Raw genomic sequence first — 23986 nt, 5'->3', positions numbered from 1 at the left:
CTCTGAAGCTGGAGACTCACATCTCCCTCACTAGATTTAAGCACAAGCTGTCAGAGCAGCGTACAGATCAGTGCACCTGTACATAGCCCATCTGTAAACAGCCCATCTACCTACCTCATCCCCATACTGATATTTATTTATTTTTGCTCCTTTGCACCCCAGTATCTCTACCTGCACATTCATCTTCTGCCGATCTACCACTCCAGTGTTTAATTGCTATGTTGTATTTACTTCGCCACTATGGCCTATTTATTTCCTTAACTTACCTCATTTGCACATTCACTGTATATAGACTTTTTGTTTTCTTTTGTTCTACTGTATTATTGACTATGTTTTGTTTATTCCATGTGTACCTCTGTGTTGTTGTATGTGTTGAATTGCTATGCTTTATCTTTGTCAGGTCGCAGTTGCAAATGAGAACTTGTTCTCAACTAGCCTACCTGGTTAAATAAAGGTATTTAAAACAAATCTTTGCCCAGCATACACCCCTCCAACCAGACATGCTTTATGTACTAATTTGCTGGATACAGAGTTCAAGTGAAGGTCAAGCAAATTACAGAGAAAGCAGACTATTGAAATCTCTGAAGGGTGGTCGAATGTTCGTTAGCACGGAATAATTAACTACATCTCCACTAGAGGTCGACCGATTCATTGGAATGGCTGATTTAATTAGGGCCGATTTCAAGTTTTCATAACATGCTTTGAATCTGCTCCTCAAGGACATCATGGCACTGAAAACAATGGATACACTCTACAAGAGAGCCAAGGAAATGGTTAGGTATTTGAAGGGTCATCAAGTTATAGCAGAAATCTACCTCACCAAGCAAAGTGAGAAGAATAAGAGCGCCACATTGAAGCTGTCCAGCAACACCTGTTGGTGCTGTTGTCATCATGTTTGACAGCCTCCTGGAGGGGAAGGAGTCTCTCCAAGAAATGGCCATATCACAGTCTGCCTATATGGACAGCCCCATCAAGAGGATCCTCCTGGATGATGTATTTTGGGAAAGAGTGGTAAGCAGCCTGAAATCTATAACAGTAGCCATTGCATGGATTGAGGGAGACAATGCCATCCTGTCTGATGGTCAGACTCTGAAGATGTAAGAGGAGAAATCCGTACTGCCCTGCCCACTTCACTGTTGCTCCAAGCAGAGGAAATTGCAGTTCTGATATACATAAAAAAGCATGAAGACTTCTGCCTGAAGCCCATACACGCCGCAGCGTACATGTTGGACCCAAAGTTTTCTGGCAAGAGCATCCTGTCTGGTGCAGCGATCAGCAAGGCCTATGGTGTCATCACTACCATGTCTTTAAGGGCAAGGTTCTTGTCAGTCTGGCGAAGTACACTTCCAAGCAAGGGTTTTGGGATGGAGATGCAGTATGGCAGTCGTGCCATCATATCTCATCAGCGATCTGGTGGAAGGGAGGGTCTTTCCCGTTGACCAATACAAGGGTTGAAAAATAAGTGACCATTTTGAGCTTGACAACAAGCCATCCTCAACAAGGTTGGAAAGTGAGTGAAGATGAGGCCTCAGTCTGGTGATCAAGAGGTGGACATTGAGGAGGTCCAGGGAGAAGACATGGAAGCCTGATAGTTTAGACACTAAAGCTTTGGTTGTCTTCCTATCATTTTACGGATATATGTTGAAAAGGTTTTTTGGGAGATGCGATGGATCATTCAATATTCCCTTTTGTTGTTCATTGAAATCATCCCATGTTAAGAGTCAACTCTTTCTAAAAAAAATTAAAGTTGAATTCGTAACTAAATTGTTTTTATTTCTATTGGAAGGATTTAATAATTTGCAATTGTCTACTTATAAGAGAAAAGGTTTATGTTTCTGTCTCCATACGGTAAATATATCCAATGCAAAAAAACATCTACATTTAAATGGTATTTAATATTAATTTGCATATATTCCCGTTAATTCCCACGGAAAGTTTCCACCCCAAAATGTGCAACCCTAATGATGAGAGAGAAATGGATGCACAAATATAATACCCTGAAGACATGCTAACCTCTCATCTTATTGTAATGGTGAGAGGTTAGCATGTCTTGTGGGTATGATCTTTGTGCGTGTACATTTTTCACTCATCATTATTCATGATTCATTCAGGACTATCCATAGTCATGGTAGCATCCACATTCATGTAGAAGTGTATAGAAACATCCAATTTTTATTTCCAATAAAAGTGATTCCAAAATGACACACTACATTATTTACCATTTAATTTCTATTGAGCACAAAATAATCTGAAACTCGACCAGAACAAACAGCAAATGCATCCAACAGGTTTGTAAAGTCAAAAGCTTGGTGTAATCTATTGTGTGCTACTGTAGGAATATGGGACCAAATACTAAACTGTAATACTAAACTGTAATACACAGAAGTGAGTTTGTCCCAACTCTTTTTGTCCCCTAAAATTGTTGGACTATGTACAAAGGTGGCGTAATTTCTAAACGGTGTACCCAATATGGATGAAAATACCCATAAAATGAAAGCTTACAGTCTGCACTTTAACCTCAGCCAGTGTATCATTTCAAAGGCCACTGTATATTAGAAGGATAGTTTAATTACTTTTTTGCTGTACATCTGTACTTTATCAAATAACGTATTCATACTTGCTTTTTAGCCAAGATCACAAACCAGTTGGGAGAATTTGCATCTGAGTTAGCAGTGGTTAGCTGCTATGCAAGCAGGCCACAAACATTCATGTCAGTCATTGAATGTTCTTTAATAACTAAGGTTACACTCTGAGAGGAAACAAGTTGCTGTTCACATGATTTGCTAGTACCACCTCACTCCTCAAATATCATCGGCAACCTAATAATTGCCATCACTGTCCATACCTAGATCTACAGCGTGATTAGGCCTAAGTCGGTGGTCTTGTCTCACTATGAAAGGTCTTGCGTTGGAATTATAAGTGACTTACAGTTGTGCTCTAATATATTGGCACCCTTTGCACTTTACAATGGAGTGCCATGTTCTGTTTTTCTCTTTCCAAACTGGTTCAATGGACATGTTTACCCTGTCAGTACCTGCAACTTAAGGTGAGAGAAATTACACAATAAACGAGAATCACCTGCCTCCAACCAACCAAATTAATTTGAATTCTTCTGAATTATTTAGTCCAGAACATTTATTTGTATTTATTTTAAATTTGAGGTGAATTTCAGTTTTGAAATGCATGTGTGAACACCAAACAAGTTTTTAATTTTAAATTATTTTAAAAGGAAGTAGTGAATCATTTTTAAAATGTTGAAGGGTGCCAATGTATTAGAGCTCAACTGTATATTAAATATAGCATGGTTCTAAAACTTGATAGGCAATAGTATTAGGCAATGTACTGTAACTAGGCTACACAGGCAGCAGGTGAAGTGCCAATCAGTGAAAGTCATTGATTACAGATTACACAGAGCAGGCTTAGTTAGACACACACACACACACAGCCTTGTCTCCTGCTGATTTCTTAAATGTCACCTCTCTCACTAATTACATTGAGCTCAGAGCTCCAGAGAGAACGACACACTGTGAACTGTACGTCATAAGAGATGGAGGGAACTGAAAGTAGACCGCTGTAGACAAAATCCAGGCTGCTCAAACTTCTGTTCACCTCCCTCATCCCATATTTCTATTCTGCAGGCTTCAAAATGAAAACATAACATGGATAGAATCTAGCCAACTACATTCTTGGAAATAATAACCTTCCAGACTTTGAGAAATGAATGCAACTACTATGACATGTTATCTTGGAGTACAAATCACATTTCTTAAGTAGTTGCTTTTGCGTGACTCGCGCCTTTTAAAGTCTCCTGGTCATTTGCATGTAAAAGGATCCATGAGCACCAACATGAAGTTCATAGGAGTATGTCGGCTGTCAAATGAAAAGCTAAGAGTATATGTGTTTGAGAAATTGAGGCATAAATACATTTTTCATCCTAAAAATTAGGAATAAGCAATGGCTTTGATTTCTGGTCAAAAATGTAGAAAATGGGCCTTAAAAAAACATCTACCAGAAAGTCTTAAAAGGTATTAGAAATGCATCAAAAGAAAATGTTGACAAAGACCCATTTAAACTAATATCAACACTTATATTTAGTTCTGAAGACATTTTTCTGACCTCTAAATTTAAGAAACATTGCCTTGTGCCTTGAAATTCCTTTACCAAAACCCCACATCTTTTAAGATTATTTTGTATGTGTGTGTGGACACCCCTTCAAATTAGGGATTCAGCTATTTCAGTCACACTCGTTGCTGACAGGTGTATAAAATTGAGCGCACAGCCATGCAATCTCCATAGACAAAGATTGGCAGTAGAATGACCTTACTGAAGAGCTCAGTGACTTTCAATGTGGCACGGTCATAGGATGCTACCTTTCCAATAAGTCAGTTTGTCAAATTACTGGCCTGCTGGAGCTGCCCCAGTCATTTTAAGTGCTGTTATTGTGAAGTAGAAATATCTAGGAACAACGCCTGACCCGCGAAGTGGTAGGTCACACAAGCTCACAGAACGGGACCGCTGAAGCGCACAGCGCTTAAAAATCGCCTGTCCCCGGATGCAACATTCACTACAGAGTTCCATACTGCCTCTGGATCAACGTCAGCAAAATAACTGTTTGTCTGGAGCTTCAGGAAATGTGTTTCCATGGCCGAGCAGCCTCTCACAAGCCTAAGATCACCATGCGCAATGCCAAGCATCAGCTGGACTATGACTGTGATTTGGTTTTCCCAACTAGCTATCTTAAGATGAGTGCACTAACTATAAGTGGCTCTGGATAAGAGCCAAATGCCTGCTAAATGACTAAAATGGAATCACTTAATAATTCATAAACAAAAGTTTTACTTGTTACTTCTGTGAACTTTCATTATCCTCCCTCATGGGGGGTAGAAATGAAAAAATACACTATACTAAAATATTAAAAATGTCCCTTCACTGGAACTAAGGGCCCAAACCATGAAAAACAGACCAGACCATTATTCCTCCTCCACCAAACTTTACAGTTGGCACTATGCATTGGGTAGCCTAGTGGTTAGTGTTGGGCTAGTAACCGGAAGGTTGCAAGTTCAAACCCCCAAGCTGACAAGGTACAAATCTGTCATTCTGCCCCTGAACAGGCAGTTAACCCACTGTTCCTAGGCTGTCATTGAAAATAATAATTTGTTCTTAACTGACTTGCCTGGTTAAATAAAGGTAAAATAAAATAAAAATCCGCTAAACCCAGATTCGTCCGTCGAACTGCCAGATGGTGAAGCATGATTCATCACTCCAGAGAATGTGTTTCCACTGTTCCAGAGTCCACTGGCGGCAAGCTTTTCACCACTACCAGCCTCAGAAATTACAGCCCAAATAAATTCTTCAGAGTTCAAGTAACAGACACATCTCAGCATCAACTGTTCAGAGGAGACTGTGTGAATCAGGCCTTCATGGTCAAATTGCTGAAAAGAAACCACTACTAAAGGACATCAATAATAAGAAGAAACTTGCTTGGGCCAAGAAACACGAGCAATGGACATTAGACCAGTGGGAATCTGTCCTTTGTTCTGATGAGTCCAAATTTGAGATTTGTGGTCCCAACCTCCGTCTTTGTGAGATGCAGAGTAGGTGAACAAATCTCCACATGTGGTTCCCACCCACCATGAAGCATGGAGGAGGTGGTGTAGGGGTGCTTTGCTGGTGACACTGTCTGTGATTTTATTTAGAATTGTGAAGGAAAAGAGTGAAGGAAAAGCATTCCAGGTGAAGCTGTTTGAGAGAATGCCAAGAGTGTGCAAAGCTGTAATCAAGGCAAACGGTGGCTACTTTGAAGAATCTAAAATATATTTTGAATTGTTTTAGCACTTTTTGGTTACTACATGATTCCGTATGTGTAATTTAATAGTTTTGATGTCTCCAGTATTTTTTTTTTTTGCAATGTAGAGCAGATATTTATGTTTTTGGAAAACAAGGACAAAAAAAATCTGAGGGAGGTTTTACCCCAAAATTCTCTTACCAAGCTTTGCATCTGCACAGTTCTAGTAAATATGTTTTTGTAAATTGTTATAAGTAATCCTTGTTCATAGAGTTTTTTTTTTTTGGGGGGTGGTATACATTTTTAAGTTAAAAAATCTGATTCAGCGCAATAAAGCAACTCTGATATCCTCCAGACATGCCATCGGAGTTTGATTTAGTTTAACTCTAGCCCTCACCACACTTTACCTGTCCTAGCTGTCTTTTCTTAAGAGATAGATCTGTTTCAGCTGTGCTGTGCAAGCCAAACGTCTATCTTCGTCTATTGACATTTGACAAGGCTCTTTCCTCAACCGTCTCTGTTTCTCCGTCTCTCTTCCAGGACCCACAGTCCACTGATGAGTTTCGGAGCCAGTTTTGTCAGCTTTCTGGTGAGTAGTGGTGGAGAGGACAGAGGAGGTCAACATCTCGTACTGATTTACTGTATCACTGCTATTCTCATTTGATACTTCTGCAATGCAGACCATTGGAGTTAGGAAACAGGAAGAGATATCCATGTATTAAAGAGTCTGTATTGTATGTTTTTTATTGAATGCCAACGTGTTCAGTTGTTGGCTTTTGACAGTACATCTCTATCTCAAACATAGACCTAGTCAAAAAGCATCTATTTATTCAGCCAATCTGTACAGCACAAGGTCACACAGATAATAGCACACTAGGGATATCCTGATCAGTAGTCCTGCTGTGCATCCCCTGCTGCTGGACCACATACTGAATCATCAATGATTCACCAACCTGATATAATTGGCTCACTGGGCTAGAGAACTGACTGGGAAAAAAATGATTTTGTGCACATCTCTGAAAATATTTGGATGAAATATTACTCTGGGAAGTCCATGACTCATATAGTTGGTTGTCTAGCTGTGCTTTGTATTGTTTTATGTAGCTGCTGATAGGATCTGTTTCGATTCAAACAATATGACTGCTACAGGATGATATCATGACGAATGAGATGACCGCTTTGCTTTGTGTATTACTCTCTGAGAAAGGCCCTGACTGACTGGTACTGTGATTGTGGCTGTGTGTGTAGAATGCCATGATGACGTTTGAGGAGGAGAAGATGCAGATGGCCTTTGATGACCTCCGAGCCACTGAGAGACTGTGTGAGAGCGACAACACTGGGGTCATAGAGACCATCAAAAAAAAGATCAGGAGGAGTGTGGGTGAAGTGCAATACACACACATACACACCTAATGAACCTCCAAGGAGCTCATACCTATTGACTGCATAGCACCTCACGCAGCCCCTCTAAATTCACACGAGAGGGTTGTTAGATTGTTCGCTCGTGAACTGAGTGTTTCACTCTGAGTGTTCAGAGAGTGGGTCAAATGTTTCGGCTAGCCTTCCAAAGTAAGTTGGATGAATTTTGTCCCATTCCTCCTGACAGAGCTGGTGTAACTGAGTCAGGTTTGTAGGCCTCCTCGCTCGCACATGCTTTTTCAGTTCTGCCCACAAATGTTTTATGGGATTGAGGTCAGGGCTTTGTGATGGCCAGTCCAATACCTTGACTTAAGCCATTTTGCCACAACTTTGGAAGTATGCTTGGGTTCATTGTCCATTTGGGAGACCTATTTGCGACCAAGCTTTAACTTCCTGACTGATGTTTTGAGATGTTGCTTCCTGCCTCATGATGCCATCTATTTTGTGAAGTGCACCAGTCCCTCCTGCAGCAAAGCACCCCCACAAGATGATGCTGCCACCCTGTCCTTCACGGTTGGGATGGTGTCCTTCGGCTTGCAAGCCTCCCCTTTTTCCTCCAAACATAACGATGTTCATTATGGCCAAACAGTTCCATTTTTGTTTCATCTGACCAGAGGACATTTCTCCAAATAGTACGATCTTTGTCCCCATGTGCAGTTGCAAACCATAGTCTGGCTTTTTATGGAGGTTTTGAGGCAGTGGCTTCTTCCTTGCTGTTGATATAGGACTCGTTATACTGTGGATATAGATATTTTTGTGTTTCCTCCAGCATCTTCACATTGTCCTTTGCTACTTTCACTTTTTGCATCAAAGTACGTTCATCTCTAGGAGGCAGAATGTGTCACCTTCCTGAGCAGTATGACAGCTGCGTGGTCCCATGGTGTTTATACTTGCGTACTATTGTTTGTACAGATGAACGTGGTACCTTCAAGCATTTGGAAATTGCTCCCAAGGATGAACCATTATGTCATTTTCTGGAATTTTCCAAGCTGTTTAAATGCACAGTCAACTTAGTCTATGTAAACTTCTGACCCACTGGAATTGTGATACAGTGAATTATAAGTGAAATCATTTCTGTAAACAATTGTTTGAAAAATTACTTGTGTCATGCAAAAAGTAATGTCCTACCCGACTTGCCAAAACTCTAGTCTGTTAACAAGACATTTGTAGAGTGGTTAAAAAACTTCCGACTTCAACTGTATATAACATTGACAATGTTTACTGACATGCGTATTTGGCCTTGCTCTAAAACTTGGATGTTGACATCTATAGATGTCACTGTGCTCACTGTCTGTTTTGCCTTCCTCCAGGACTCCCAGAGGTCAGGGGTGGCAATAGTAGACCGTCTCCAGAGACAGATCATTGTGGCAGACTGCCAGGTGTACCTCGCTGTCCTCTCTTTCATCAAACAGGAACTCTCATGTGAGACCTCATCACTTCTACCTTGACCTACATGTAGGCTTATAGCTGACTGATGAACCATGTATTTGACTGATTGGCTGCACTGTGTTGTTTCAATATCCGCTCTTGCATACTGATTTATAATGCATGTCCAATAAGTTGTATTCTATAATGCACATTGGTATGTAGACCATGTCTCTCAGGACTCAGATGTCCTGGTTTATGTGTGTTATTTCTCATGGACCTCCTCTCCCAAACCCACCCAGCATACATCAGAGGAGGCTGGATCCTCCGCAAAGCCTGGAAGATGTACAACAAGTGTTATAGCGACATCAGCCAGCTGCAGGATTGCAGCAAGAGGAGGTCCTCCGACCAGCAAGGGTCTCCCTCTCCATCCACTGAACAGGCCAACCGCAACCACGCCACGCCCCCAACCCAGATGACCAATGGGGTGAGCCCGGAGGCCCTGGAGAGGCTCAAGGGCTCGGTCAGTTTTGGCTACGGCCTGTTCCACCTGTGCATCTCCATGGTACCGCCACACCTGCTGAAGATCGTCAACCTTCTGGGTTTCCCTGGCGACCGCCACCAGGGGCTGTCCGCCCTTACGTATGCCAGTGAAAGTAAGGACATGAAGGCCCCCCTAGCTACGTGAGTAGGAGTACCACTACTGACAACAGGGACATTGGGTGTCAAAATGCATTTTTTTTGTGTCTTGGTTTATTTACACTTTTTCTGACTGTGGTGACTGTTTGATTCTGCCGACACATCCACAGCAGACGCCAGAAGACACATTCTGCCTCCCAAATGGCATCCTATTCCCTATATAGTACACTACTTTTTTTGACATCAATAGTGTACTATGCAGGGAATTGGGTGCCATTTGGAAGGCAACTACAGCCTTTAACAGGCCTGAAACCCATTAGTCAGGCCAAGATGAAGGGCGGCAGGTAGCCTAGTGGTTAAGAGCGTTGGGCCAGTAACTCAAAAGTTACTGCTTCAAATCTCTGAGTTGACTAGGTGAAACATCTGTCTGTGCCCTTGAGCAAGGCACTGAACCGTAATTTGCTCTGGATAAGAGCGTCTGCAAAATGACTAAAATGTAAACTGCTGTAATAATCGAGAGGAGCTGACCCTAGCCCCTGGTTAAACTGATGCCTCCCATCAATGCCTTGGCAGAAAACAAAGATTATTTTAGGAGGAGGGGCTCCCGATTGGCGCATCGGCACTGCATCTCAGTGCTAGAGGCGTCACTACAGACCCTGGTTCGATTCTAGGCTGTATCACAATCGGTCGTGATTGGGAGTCCCATAGGGCGGCGCACAATTGGCCCAGCGTCATCCGGGTTAGGGTTTGGCCGGGGTATGCCGTCATTGTAAATAAGAATTTGTTCTTATCTGACTTGCCTAGTTAAATCAAATTTAAATAATTGAGTACACATGTTCAACATTTTAAGATAAGATTAACTTTATTTTGCCTGAAGGAAAATATGACTTGGTCATTCAAGTGCTGTTGCTTTCACATCTAAGCTGCATGTCACGGTTGATTCTGCAGATTTTTGACTGTTATCTGCCGACTTATCTGCTGAGTTTGGTAGCAAGCTTTTCAACTTGAAATCAGTCGTATGTTTACCGACAGATGTGATATGTCCTGGTTTCTTGACTGACCCTCTGAATGCTGATATTCACCAGTAAAACTCTCATGAACACCTTTACATGCACACCAATATCCAATTATTATGTTGGATACTCAAGTATTCTGTTTTTGAGTTGGAGCATATAAATATCATATCCCATTTACAATAACCCAAAAATAGGTAGATAGATAAGATGGCTGGGATATCCTGATCTTAGACGGGATACGTTTGTGTGTTTTCATCTGATTGTCAAACAAATCCCTTCAAAAAGTAGGCTACCTGCGCAGTTCAATAATTCCATAATCATTTATTTGCTGATACGCCGTACTGGACCGTATAGACTACTGACTACATTCACCCCTAATTTAGACAACATTCTACTTATAGTTCGAGCTGACATGCAGCTTCTCTTGTCATAACTTGTTACCCGAGAAGACTAAATAAAGTAGTGCTCACCAGAATTTATAGCATTTGATAGAAACAATGAATGCATTAGTACTTTACCATGTTAACTAGATTACTATGTTTATTTTCGGGTTTGGGTAGAACATGCAGTAACTCCAACACAGTGGAAAGATTGGTCCTGTGCAAAATGTCCAAATGTCATCAGCTTGACCGGTTTTAAGGAAATTAATAGCTGAGAAAACGATTAAACATTTCTGATAGGACTTCAGTTTGTCTTGGTTGCATATGTTATGTGGTTGAAATACTATCTGCTTGCATAACATTAACACAATACATTTGCATTTTCTCAAGAGATGCTGAAAGTAATCAAATTTCTCCACTCCTGTTCCTAAGATTCTTTTTTTAAACATTTGTATAATTTTACTCCAAGAAATGCATACTTCTGCAGGAGTTAATATTATATTACTCTACATGTGAGATGTTATAGGCCTACAGTCAGTGTCCATGTTTCGGGTACAATTTCATTTAACCCATATGAACTTAATTGAGAAATATTATTTATTCATGGGCACTTGTGAGCGGGATATCAAAGGTGCCTGGAAACGGCTTATCCTGAACTATCCCTTAAGTGGGATATGAGGTACTATCCAGAATACTGTGTGCATGTAAACGTGGTCACTGTTGTCATGTTGGGCCAGTAACCGAAAGGTTGCTGGATCAAATCCCCAAGCTGAGGGGTTGGGTTAAATGCGTAAGACACATTTCAGTTGAAGGCATTCAGTTGTTCAACTAGGAATCGTCCTTTTCCTTTCCCAATAACGAGGATTTCTGTCCCCCTGTGGCAGGTTGGCCCTCTTGTGGTACTATACGGTAGTGCAACCCTTTTTTGCCCTGGACGGCTCAGACACACAGGCCGGCCTGATGGAGGCTAAGGCTATCCTCCAGAGGAAGGAGCCTGTATACCCTAACTCCTCCCTCTTCTTGTTCTTCAAGGGCAGGGTGCAGCGCCTGGAGGTAATGACCTGGGTTATGTTCAGTAGAGGGAAAACATTTAAAAATGAGTTAAACGAGGTACAACCTGAACGCCTCTAAGTTATTTTTGTGCTATAGTGTACCCTGCCAAGAAATGAGTATAAATAACAACACAAGGTAAACTGTGTCTAGGACTGTGGATGTAGTGTGTTGGTCTTCTTCCCCCTCTCTCCTCTCCACTTCTAGTGCCAGATCAACAGTGCCTTGATGTCCTTCCAAAATGCATTGGAGCTGGCTACAGACCAGAGAGAGATCCAGCATGTGTGTTTGTATGAAATAGGTACACGCTTCTATCCCTCTTCACTTCAACATCATCTCTAACTAATGCTCTCCGTTCCTTGTTGTTTCTGAGTGACAGTCCATTCTCTCTGCTCTTCTCAGGGTGGTGCAGTATGATCGAGCTGAGGTACAGTGACGCCTACAGGGCCTTTCAGCGTCTGGCAACTGAGTCACGCTGGTCCCAGTGCTACTACGCCTACCTAACTGGAGGTGAGAGGGCAAAGGTTAGAGGTCACTCAATTGGTGTTGAGGTTAGAACATCCTCTTGTTTTCATTCTTTTCAAAGGTAAAATAAGTACTGGGAATGCTAATTCAGCTGAATGAAAAGCTTCTGAGCCTATTAGCGATAATGGCATACATCCCCATGCAGATTCTAACCTCTGGGCCTTGTCTCTGTGGTCCTCTATAGTGTCCCAGGGAGCATCAGGAGATCTGGAGGGGGCTGCCGCTGTCTTCAAGGATGTGCATACGCTTCTGAAACGGAAGAACAATCAGATAGAACAGTTCTCTATGAAGAGGGTGAATGTGGGACTGGCAACAGCACATTTCTATAGATCTATACTACTGTTCAAAAGTTTGGGGTCACTTAGAAATGTCCTTGTTTTTTTAAAGAAAAGCTCATTTTTTTGTCCATTTTTAAAAGAACATCAAATTGATCAGAAATACAGTGTATAAATTGTTAATGTTGTAAATGACTGTTGTAGCTGGAAACAGCAGATTTTTTGATGGAATATCTACATAGGCGTACAGAGGCCCATTATCAGCAACCATCATTCCTGTGTTCCAATGTTGTGTTAGCTGATCCAAGTTTATCATTTTAAAAGGCTAATTGATCTTTAGAAAACCATTTTGCAATTATGTTATCACAGCTGAAAACTGTTGCGCTGATTTAAAGAAGCAATTACAACTGGCCTTCTGTAGACTAGTTGAGTATCTGGAGCATCAGCATTTGTGGGTTTGATTACAGGGTCAAAATGGCCAGAAGCAAATAACCTTCTTCTGAAACTCGTCAGTCTATTCTTGTTCTGAGAAATGAAGGCTTTTCGTGTGAGAAATTGCCAAGAAACTGATGATCTTGTACAACGCTATGTATAACGTCCTTCACAGAACAGCACAAACTGTCTCTAACCAGAATAGAAAGAGGAGTGGGCGGCCCCGGTGCACAACTGAGCAAGAGGAGAAGTACATTAGTGTCTAGTTTGAGAAACAGACGCCTCACAAGTCCGCTACTGACAGCTTAATTAAATAATACCCGCAAAACCACAGCCTCAACGTCAACAGTGAAGAGGCGACCCCGGGATGCTGGCCTTCTAGGCAGAATTGCAAAGAAAAAGCCATATCTCAGACTGGGGGTTTTCTAATGATCAATTTTTAAAATGATAAACTTGGATTAGCTAACACAGGAGGGATGGTTGATGATAATGGGCCTCTGTAGATATTGCATAAAGAATCAGCCGTTTCCAGCTACAATAGTCATTTACAACATTATTCTGGTCAATTTTATGTTATTTTAATGGACAAAAAAGTGCTTTTCTTTAAAAAACAAGGACATTTCTAAGTGACCCCAAACTTTTGAACGGTGGTGTATGTGAATTGTTACTTCTAATGAGAATTAATCTTTTTCATTGTTGTACAGTTTCAATGTGATCTGAAGTCATTATTTGGAGGAAAATTGGCAGTTGATTATGTGGTAGGCAGAATTTTGCATCTTGACTGAGATGGTAGTGTGTGTGCAGGCGGAGAGGCTAAGGAAACACTCCCCTTCCAGAGAGCTGTGTGTCCTGGCTGTGATCGAGGTACTTTACCTGTGGAAGGCTCTGCCGAACTGCTGCACCTCTAAGCTACAGATCATGAGCCAAGGTACACAGTGTGAGAACATACATCGACAAACTACACATGATCAAATTCTCAGTCCCAACTACCATGTTTGCAACACAAATCAATTATAGACTATTCTCTTTTGGTTGTGAAGGACCGCACACACACACAGAACAATTTGTGTGAGTCGTTGTTGTGGTGCCATAAACGTGCATTCCTGTGAATGTGGAAGGAAACTCTGTGGGTTGTCTGTCTCCTTAGTTCTGCAGGAACTAGATGACGTCTCAATTGCCGGCCTGAAAAACCTGCTTCTTGGTGACATACACAGATGTCTCGGCAACATAAAAGACGCCATTGAGGTTCTGTCTCACCACCCCATTGATATGTATTGAAAACAAAGTACACCCATCATATGTATCTGCAAATGTTAGTGTAATGAGAATAGTGAATGTTTACTACTCTTCATTATGTTTCATTGAACATTGCAGTGCTTCCATCTGGCTGCAGGAGATGAGGTGGGTCGTCAGAACAACTCCTATGTGCAGCCCTACTCCTGCTACGAGTTGGGCTGTGTTTTACTGGACAGCCCTGAGGTGAGCTCAGTGTATACAGTGTGTTGCTATATTGTATTGTGCAATGTGTCAACCCGGAGGAGAGAAAGTATATGTTAAATACAGTAGTTGATTGAGTATATCTGATTGTGGTTTTCTTCTCTGCTCAGTCTGAAGCGAAGGGCAGAGCTCTGATGCTTCAGGCCAAGGTACAGTAGAACTTTCTTCCACCTATAGTGTATTTTTGGAACTTGTAGTTGTCAGTTATAGTATCTGGAATGATTTGGGACTGGCATTCATGATATGCATTTGAAATGATTTACGTAGCCGCCGTGAGTAAGACCGTTAAACAGGTCAGCATACACAAGGCTGCGGGGCCAGACTGATTACCAGGATGTGTGCTCCGGGCATGTGCTGACCAACTGGCAGGTGTCTTCACTGACATGTTCAACATGTCTCTGATTGAGTCTGTAATACCAACATGTTTCAAGTAGACCACCATAGTCCCTGTGCCCAAGAACACAAAGGCAACCTGCCTAAGTGACTACAGACCCGTAGCACTCACGTCCATAGCCATGAAGTGCTTTGAAAGTAATGGCTCACATCAACACCATTATCCCAGAAACCCTAGACCCACTCTGATTTGCATACTGCCCAAACAGATCCACAGATGATGCAATCTCTATTGCACTCCACACTGCCCTTCCCATCTGGACAAAAGGAACACTTATGTGAGAATGCTATTCATTGACTACAGCTCAGCGTTCAACACCATAGTACCCTCAAAGCTCATCACTAAGCTAAGTCTCCTGGGACTAAACACCTCCCTCTGCAACTGGATCCTGGACTTTCTGATGGGCAGCCCCCAGGTGGTGAGGGTAAGTAGCAACACATCTGCCACGCTGATCCTCAACACTGGAGCTCCACAGGGGTGCGTGCTCAGTCCCCTCCTCTACTCCCTGTTCACCCATGACTGCATGGCCAGGCACGACTCCAACACCATTAAGTTTGCAGACGACACAACAGTGATCACAGACAACGACGAGACAGCCTATGGGGAAGAGGTCAGAGACCTGGCCATGTGGTGACAGAATAACAACCTATCCCTCAATGTAGCCAAGACTAAGGAGATGATTGTGGACTACAGGAAAAGGAGGACCAAGCACTCCCCCATTCTCATCGACGGGGCTGTAGTGGAGCAGGTTGAGAGCTTCCAAGTTCCTCGGTGTCCATATCAAGAACAAACTAGAATGGTCCAAACACACCAAGACAGTCATGAAGAGGGCACGACAAAGCCTACTCCCCCTCAGGAAACTAAAAAGATTTGGCATGGGTCCTGAGATCCTCAAAAGGTTCTACAGCTGCAACATCGAGAGCATCCTGACTGGTTGCATCACTGCCTGGTACGGCAATTCCTCGGCCTCTGACCGCAAGGTACTACAGAGGGTAGTGCGTACGACCCAGTACATCACTGAGGCTAAGCTGCCTGCCATCCAGGACCTCTACACCAGGCGGTGTCAGTGGAAGGCCCTAAAAATTGTCAAGGACCCCAGCCACTGACTGTTCTCTCTACTACCGCATGGCAAGCGGTACCGGAGTGCCAAGTCTAGGACAAAAAGGCTTCTCAACAGTTTTTACCCCCAAGATTACCTGAACAGGTAATCAAATGGCTACCGGGACTATTTGCATTGTGTTCCCCCTCCCCCCAAACCCTCTTTTTACGCTGCTGCTACTCTCTATCATATTAGCATAGTCACTTTAACTATACACTCATGTACATACTACCTCAATTGGGCTGACCAACCAGTGGTCCCACACATTGGCTAACCGGGCTATTTGCATTCTGTCCCGCCACCCGCCAAACCCCTTTTACGCTACTGCTACTCTCTGGTCATCATATATGCATAGTCACTTTAACCATATCTACATGTACATACTAACCTCAATCAGCCTGACTAACCAGTGTCTATGTAGCCTCGCTACTGTATATAGCCTGTCTTTTTACTGTAGTTTTATTTTTTTACTTACCTTTTGTTCACCTAATACCTTTTTTGCACTATTGGTTAGAGCCTGTAAGTCAGCATTTCACTGTAAGGTGAACCTATTGTATTCGGCGCACGGGACAAATAAACTTTGATTTGGAATATTTCCTTACCAGTATGTGCCCTTTTGAGGATGTTATATGTGATGTAGTAATCTGTGTTTGTTTCTACAGGATGACTTTTCTGGCTATGACTTTGAGAACAGGCTCCATGTACGCATCCACTCAGCTCTGGCTTCCATGAGGAAGGAGGTGGCCCCACCTTGACTACTGCCCCATTCCTCCACTGTACATCCACCCTAGCTCTGCTTTGAGGGTAGAAGGATCTGGAAACAACTCCAGAAGCCATCTTGATCTTCACTGTGATGGTTCACTGCAATGTGTTTGTTTCAGTTGACTTATGTTTGTGTAATGAATGTGCCATCAAGTTTGTAATGCGTAGTTTACAGTGAATCTCCTGGAGGGATAGTGCAGACTACTGAAGTGTAATCGTGTGTTTCAACCAGATCAAATATGTACAGTAGTTGCTGCTGGGAGGCAAATGTAACTCTTTTTACCAAGGAAAAATATATTGGGGGAAAGTCTGTCAGTGAGACAGCAGGTAGTCTAATGGTTAAGAGTGTTGGGCCAGTAACTGAAAGGTTGCTGGTTCAAATCCCTGAGCCGACTAGGTGAAACATCTGTCGACATGCCCTTGAGCAAGGCATTAACCCAATTGCTCCTGTACGTCGCTTTGGATACGAGAGTCTGCTAAATGGCTAGAATGTGAATAGTACAATAATATCTTTCTCCCATAAGATATGAAAGGGTTCTGATTGAAAACGGTGTATGCCACTTCATTATAAAGCAGTGAACTTGTGCCATAGAAACCCTACTGTCTAGGTTTCTGCCAGATGACCTCAAAGTCCTGTTGCTCTTACAGTAGTAAACTATCTGAATGCACAATCCCTGTGCTACTACTCATCACCTGGCCATTGTCACTGTAAATTGACCTTAGGTTATAGACATTGTGAATCCATTAAAGATGGTAATATAAGCAGATTTCCTCAAACATGTTACAACGTTGTTACTTAAAAAAAAAATGTTTTTACTGGTTTTAATAACAAGTCTATTAACATTGAAAGGGAAAACCCCTATTCATATCACTGTAAATATACTTTAATACTATGGATATGGTACTAGCTAAATTACATTGTCCTTTTGGCACTCACTTATGTGTATAACATCTACACTCTGCTGTACTTGTATTTGTTGGAGACTGGTTTTCCTTTGTTGCTGTGTTTTTTTTATGTATAAGATCATGTGTTAAAAAAATACATCTCTTAAATCTATGGCCATTTTATTTCCATAATGTGTTTTAAGATGCATGTAGTCTCATTATTAATTTATTTGTTAGGGACAGTACATCTCAATTAACATTTCTGTAAATGGCAGATTTGGCCAGTTTTCATCTGTAGCTTAGTTCTTTGGCAGTTAGTGATTTATTTATTTTTTGTATATATTTTTTTTATCACTAACAAGCTTTAAAAGAATTGAAGCAATACATTTGAATTAGTTATGAAATAATGATTGACTGTGGTGTTCAGGCAGGCCTTCAGGTGCTTTACCATTGAAAGTTAAATCAACCCTTGCCAAAAGTGATAGAACTGTCCATATTGTTTGATATAGAAATGGGTTACCTGACAAGTTATCATATCTGATATGCCTCGTTCAAAACAACTGGTAACTCATTAGCAGTTAAAAGCCTCATTTGCGGAGAGTGTTGAATATTTTGACGGAATTCAAGGATTTGATTGAGGGAATGAGCAAGGCTGTGGTCAAGTATCAACCAGAAACTATTCCTGCCTTCACAGCGGTCTTCTTCAGAGACAGTAGGCTATTCTGTGCTTGAATTCTAGTAGACCACAGTAGTCTGATGCATGTAAAACTTTAATACATTTGATTATTGACCTAATCACTTTGCATTGTTTCGCAGAGAAACCAAGCATGCCTATTGATGATCTTATGAAACAATGAGAGCCTTTTGTGGCCCTGAATTCTAAGTGACTTTTTCTCATCAGCTGTCATGCTGCTTGTTGTTGTTGTTGTTTATCAAAACGGGTCAATCAATTAGAATTCTATCAAACTGGCATGCAGGGTATGTGTCCCAAGCAAAATCAGTTCCTTTTAGTTTCCATCTTGTAAATCATAATCTGCTTTTAATGCTGCCCCTGGTGATGGGTTAAATGCATTCAGTTGTGCATCTGACTAGGTATCCCCTTTCCAGTCTACACGAACAAGAATAAGGCTGTAAAAACAAGTACAGTTGTGGCCACAAATAGAGAATGACACAAATATTAATTTCCAGAAAGTTTGCTGCTTCAGTGTCTTTAGATATTTGTCAGATGTTACTATGGAATACTGAAGTATAATTACAAACATTTCATAAGTGTCAAAGGCTTTTGAGAATCACATGAAGTTGATGCAAAGAGTCAATATTTGCAGTGTTGACCCTTCTTTTTCACGACCTCTGCTATCATCCCTGCAATGCTGTCAATTAACTTCTGGGCCACATCCTGACTGAAGGCAGCCCATTCTTGCATAATCAATGCTTGGAGTTTGTTAGAATTTGTGGGTTTTTGTTTGTCCACCCGCCTCTTGAGGATTGACCGCAAGTTCTCTGGGATTAAGGTCTGGGGAGTTTCCTGGCCATGGACCCAAAATATTAATGTTTTGTTCCCCGAGCCACTTAGTTATCACTTTTGCCTTATGGCAAGGTGCTCCATCATGCTGGAAAAGCAATTGTTCGTCACCAAACTGTTCCTGGATGGTTGGGAGAAGTTGCTCTCAGGGGATGTGTTGATATCATTCTTTATTCATGGCTGTGTTCTTAGGCAAAATTGTGAGTGAGACCACTCCCTTGGCTGAGAAGCAACCCCACACATGAATGGTCTCAGGATGCTTTACTGTTGGCATGACACAGGACTGATGGTAGTGCTCACCTCGTCTTCTCCGGCCAAGTTTTTTCCCGGATGCCCCAAACAATCAGAAAGGGGATTCATCAGAGAAAATAACTTTACCCCAGTCCTCAGCAGTCCAATCCCTGTACCTTTTGCAGAATATCAGTCAGCCCTGATGTTTTTCCTGGAGATAATTGGCTTCTTTGCTGCCCTTCTTGACACCAGGCCATCCTCCAAAAGTCTTCACCTCACTGTGTGTGCAGATGCACTCACACCTGCCTGCTGCCATTCCTAAGCAAGCTCTGTACTGGTGGTTCCCCAGTCCCCCAGCTGAATCAACTCCAGGAGACGGTCCTGTAGCTTGCTGGACTTTCTTGGGTCCCTTGAAGCCTTCTTCACAACAATTGAACCGCTCTCCTTGAAGTTCTTGAGGATCCGATAAATGGCTGATTTAGGTGCAATCTTACTGGCAGCAATATCCTTACCTGTGAAGCCTTTTTTGTGCAAAGCAATGATGACAGCATGTGTTTGCTTGCAGGTAACCATGCCTGACAGAGGAAGAACAATGATTCCAAGCATCACCCTCCTTTTGAAGCTTCCAGTCTGTTATTCGAACTCAATCAGCATGACAGAGTGATCTCCAGCCTTGTCCTCGTCAACACTCACACCTGTGTTAACGAGAGAATCACTGACATGATGTTAGCTGGTCCTATTGTGGCAAGGCTGAAATGCAGTGGAAATGTTTTGGGGGGATTCAGTTAATTTGCATGGCAAAGAGGGACTTTGCAATTCATCTGATCACTCTTCATAACATTCAGGAGTATATGCAAATTGCCATCATACAAACTGAGGCAGCAGACTTTGAAAATGTATATGTGTCATTGTCAACTTTTGGCCACGACTGTACAGCCACAGGTCACTGTCCAAGGTCCTGAAATGTTCCCTCACCCAAAGTGAATTCTGGAGTGGGAGCCAGGCAACCTGCTAATGGAACTAGATGTGAGGACGTCAGGGAGCCTTTTCCCTTCGTCCCTAGTGACCGGCCCTACAGCAGCCGAGACATCCAGGCTACGGACACAATGGCAGGGACATCTACTGACAGTGAACAGAAAGAGTGTGGCCTGCAGGTCTCTACCACCAGCATCACCCTGTCCCGAGGGCCCATCCCAGCAGACATTGCCCAGGGCCAGAGTTGTCCCCTCAGGACTCTCCTCCACTCGGGGCTTCCTCCAGCAACTCCTGTTCAAGCATCCGTTCCAGAGGTCGACCGACTATAATTTTTCTACACCGATACCGATTATTGGAGGGCCAAAAAAAGCCGATACAGGTTAATCGGCCAATTTTTTTAAATGTATTTATTTGTAATAATGACAATTACAACGATACTGAATGAACACTTATTTTAACTTTAATACATCACTAAAAATCAATTTAGCCTCAAATAAATAATGAAGCATATTCAATTTGGTTTAAATAATGCAAAAACAAAGTGTTGGAGAAGTAAGTAAAAGTGCAATATGTGCCATGTAAAAAGCGAACGTTTAAGTGCTCAGAACATGAGAACATACGAAAGCTGGTGGTGCCTTTTAACATGAGACTTCAATATTCCAAGGTAAGAGGTTTTAGGTTATAGTTCATATAGTATTTATAGGACTATTTCTCTATACCATTTGTATATCATATACCTTTTGACTATTGGATGTTCTTATAGGCACTATCGTATTGCCAGTGTAACAGTACTGGCAGTACTCTCCTCGCCCTTACCTGGGCTCGAACCAGGAACACATCGACAACAGCCACCCTCGAAGCATCGTTACCCATCACTCCACAAAAGCCGCGGCCCTTGCAGAGCAAGGGGAACAACTACTCCAAGTCTCAGAGCGAGTGACGTTTGAAACGCTATTAGCGCGTACACCGCTAACTAGCTAGTCATTTCACATCAGTTACACCAGCCTAATCTCGAGAGTTGATAGGCTTGAAGTCATAAACAGCGCAAAGCTTGAAGCATTGCGAAAAGCTGCTGGCAAAACGCACGAAAGTGCTGTTTGAATTAATGCTTACGAGCCTGCTGCTGCCTACCACCGATCAGTCAGACTGTTCTATCAAATATCAAATCATAGACTTAATTATAACATAATAACACACAGAAATACGAGCCTTTGGTCATTAATATGGTCGAATCCGGAAATCATGATTTGTTAAATCATCCCCCGTTTGGCGAAGTTGGCTGTCTTTGTTAGGAAGAAATAGTCTTCACACAGTTCGCAACGAGCCAGGCGGCCCAAACTGCTGCATATACCCTGACTCTGTTGCAAGAGAAGTGACACAATTTACCTAGTTATAAGAAATTCATGTTAGCAGGCAATATTAACTAAATATGCAGGTTTAAAAATATTTACTTGTGTATCGATTTTAAGAAAGGCATTGATGTTTATGGTTAGATACACGTTGGAGCAACGACAGTCCTTTTTCAGAATGCACATTGCATCGATTATATGCAACGCAGGACACGCTAGATAAACTAGTAATATCATCAACCATGTGTAGTTAACTAGTGATTAGGATTGATTGTTTTTTATAAGATAAATATAATGCTAGCTAGCAACTTACTGCATTTGCTGTCCAAAAAGACCGATTTCTGATTGTTATGAAAACTTTAAATCGGCCATTCCGATTAATCAGTTGACTTCTAATCCGTTGGGCCCTCTTCCATGCTGGCTTGTCCCCCTACTGTTGCAACTGTGGAGACACAATCCTCCAATCTGATTTGTCCTTCTGTGGTCACAGTGCAGACCGAATTGGCCAATATGCTATCTCCCTACTGCAGTGACTGACGACATCATGGTTGCCTTCCTGTTGTGTCACTAGAGGAGACAAGCATCCCCAGTGTGCAGCTCCAACCGCTCGCTACTGCCTTAACAGCGGAAACTCAGTCCCAGTCTGCTCCACCATGCCAACCCACCTTCATGCCCGCAGGAGACACCAGAACCTCCTTCCTAGTCTACCTTTCACTGCCTGCTCCAGAGCTGGCCAACACCCCCAGTCTGGTGTGCCAACTGTGCCTGGGACCAGATGGAAAGAGCCTCCCTTTCCTGTCTGTCCTTATGACCTCAGCCAATATTCCCAGGGCCCCAAGTCTTGTAGCTGCCAGCCCGGCTCCAGCTCAGACTGCGGCTTCTGCTGCTGTTTCAGAGATACCAAGGACCCCATGTTTTGTGACCAACCTCCCTGGAGTGACATATCTCCAGATCAACGAGTTATGTAGCAGCTAGAGCTCAGGTGCTAGCCCAAGAGCCACTGATGGCCCCCAGCTATGTTGCTAATACCGCTGGAGTCCAGGAGTCACCGAGCAGGAGCCTTATTAAGGGCCCCTGTTTGGTGTGCCGTCCCTTCTCTCTGTATCCCCAGGGAACGCCTGGGATTGGCCACAGTACCCACTCCCCAGGGTAATGGCAACCTGCTGCTGCAGAGACACAGGACATGGCTCTGCCCAACCATGGACTGCAGACTAACTTCATGCCCCAGTGTTTTCACAGGCCCAGTGAGACATTTCAGTGCGTTCATTTAATGTTCTAATCATTGCACTGTCAGTAGATTTGAGTTGTAAAGTATATTGTAAAAAAAAATCTGAGCTATACATTTTTTGGTTCGTAGCTGTAAACGTGATTCATCTATAGGTTTTACCTTAATATTTCAGACATGATATACTGGGGGATATTTGTGAGACTTCCATCATGTCTTATGGTTTCTCTCTTTCCCTGTCTATCTCCTCAGGCATGTGTAGCAGCCTCAGTGGGACCAGAAGCCACTGGCACCTCTTCCACCTGACTGGGTCCGAGGCCCAGGGCAGGATGGGTGGCATGATCTGCCCCTACCAGAGCTCCCTGACCATGATGCACTATGACTCCCTGGAGCAGAACATCCCCATGTACTAGGACTGTGGCCAGTACTCTAGCATCTGATGCCACCCCACTCCTTGTCGTCCCACGGCAGCCTGCAAACCGACCACATGGCTTAGCCCCATTGCCCCGCTCACAAACTGGGAACCTCATCCCCAATCATGCTATTCTGACCCAGTCTTCCACTTCCCCCAGCAGTACCGCCAGGTGAGGCAGCAGACTCAGGGGCTGCAGCAGGGCCACAGCTCACTGCTCTCATGTGGGCACCAGGAGGAACTCAAAGGGTGGGCTCCTCACGCTGGGTCCCTGTCACCAACGTGGGACAGAACCAGGGAGGGTTACAGCAGAAGGACAGCATCCACAGATGTGAATCGCTTCACAACAAAGGATCAGACACACACTCCAACAACAATCAAGATAGATAAATGTGTTGCCGCTATGAGATGTATGGTTATTTTTTGTTTATGTATTGATGAATTTCATCCATGACTACCATGTATGTAGGAACATAAACTTATGGTATTAGAAGTGGTTGAAGAAGCTGTGTTATGATGCTGTTATATATGGACTCTCTTTTTTTCTTGCCACAGGCTGTTAGGAACTACAATCCCCAGAGCAACCAATCCTGTCTTTACATGAGAAGGACCTACTTTTTGTAGTTGCCATTTTCTCCTTTGCATTATTTTAAGATGGTAATACTCAATAAAGATGTTTAATTCCTGCATTGCATGAATTATCTGTATATCTGTTATCTGCCTCAATTTTGATATTGTACAATCACGCA

The 23986-nt window shown here is 42.7% G+C and overlaps 1 protein-coding gene across 4 annotated transcripts in view; it reads left to right on the top strand.

The window, feature by feature from the left end:
• The window catches only part of LOC118402027 (tetratricopeptide repeat protein 39C-like), a 33964-nt gene extending 10013 nt beyond the window's left edge, over nucleotides 1–23951 (top strand). The window contains exons 2-15 of one of the 4 annotated variants that reach the window (XR_008077414.1): nucleotides 6326–6374; nucleotides 7034–7162; nucleotides 8515–8626; nucleotides 8872–9253; nucleotides 11489–11657; nucleotides 11862–11955; nucleotides 12057–12164; nucleotides 12364–12473; nucleotides 13691–13814; nucleotides 14034–14131; nucleotides 14280–14365; nucleotides 14494–14532; nucleotides 16539–22857; nucleotides 23078–23951. Coding sequence is in view for 1 of the 4 variants with exons in the window: in XM_035799845.2 (XP_035655738.1) it covers nucleotides 6326–6374; nucleotides 7034–7162; nucleotides 8515–8626; nucleotides 8872–9253; nucleotides 11489–11657; nucleotides 11862–11955; nucleotides 12057–12164; nucleotides 12364–12473; nucleotides 13691–13814; nucleotides 14034–14131; nucleotides 14261–14365; nucleotides 14494–14532; nucleotides 16539–16631 (1612 nt within the window). In the remaining 3 variants the exon portion in view is untranslated. Of the gene's footprint in view, nucleotides 1–6325; nucleotides 6375–7033; nucleotides 7163–8514; nucleotides 8627–8871; nucleotides 9254–11488; nucleotides 11658–11861; nucleotides 11956–12056; nucleotides 12165–12363; nucleotides 12474–13690; nucleotides 13815–14033; nucleotides 14132–14260; nucleotides 14366–14493; nucleotides 14533–16538 lie in introns of all 4 variants that reach the window. The other 3 variants (XR_008077413.1, XR_008077415.1, XM_035799845.2) reach the window with 3 other exon arrangements.
• Nucleotides 23952–23986: the final 35 nt, after the last annotated feature.

The sequence above is a fragment of the Oncorhynchus keta genome, chromosome 23, assembly GCF_023373465.1.
Source record: "Oncorhynchus keta strain PuntledgeMale-10-30-2019 chromosome 23, Oket_V2, whole genome shotgun sequence".
NCBI lineage: Eukaryota > Metazoa > Chordata > Actinopteri > Salmoniformes > Salmonidae > Oncorhynchus > Oncorhynchus keta.
Note: the sequence above shows the minus strand (reverse complement) of the source record. Positions and strands in the feature narration are given on the sequence as shown.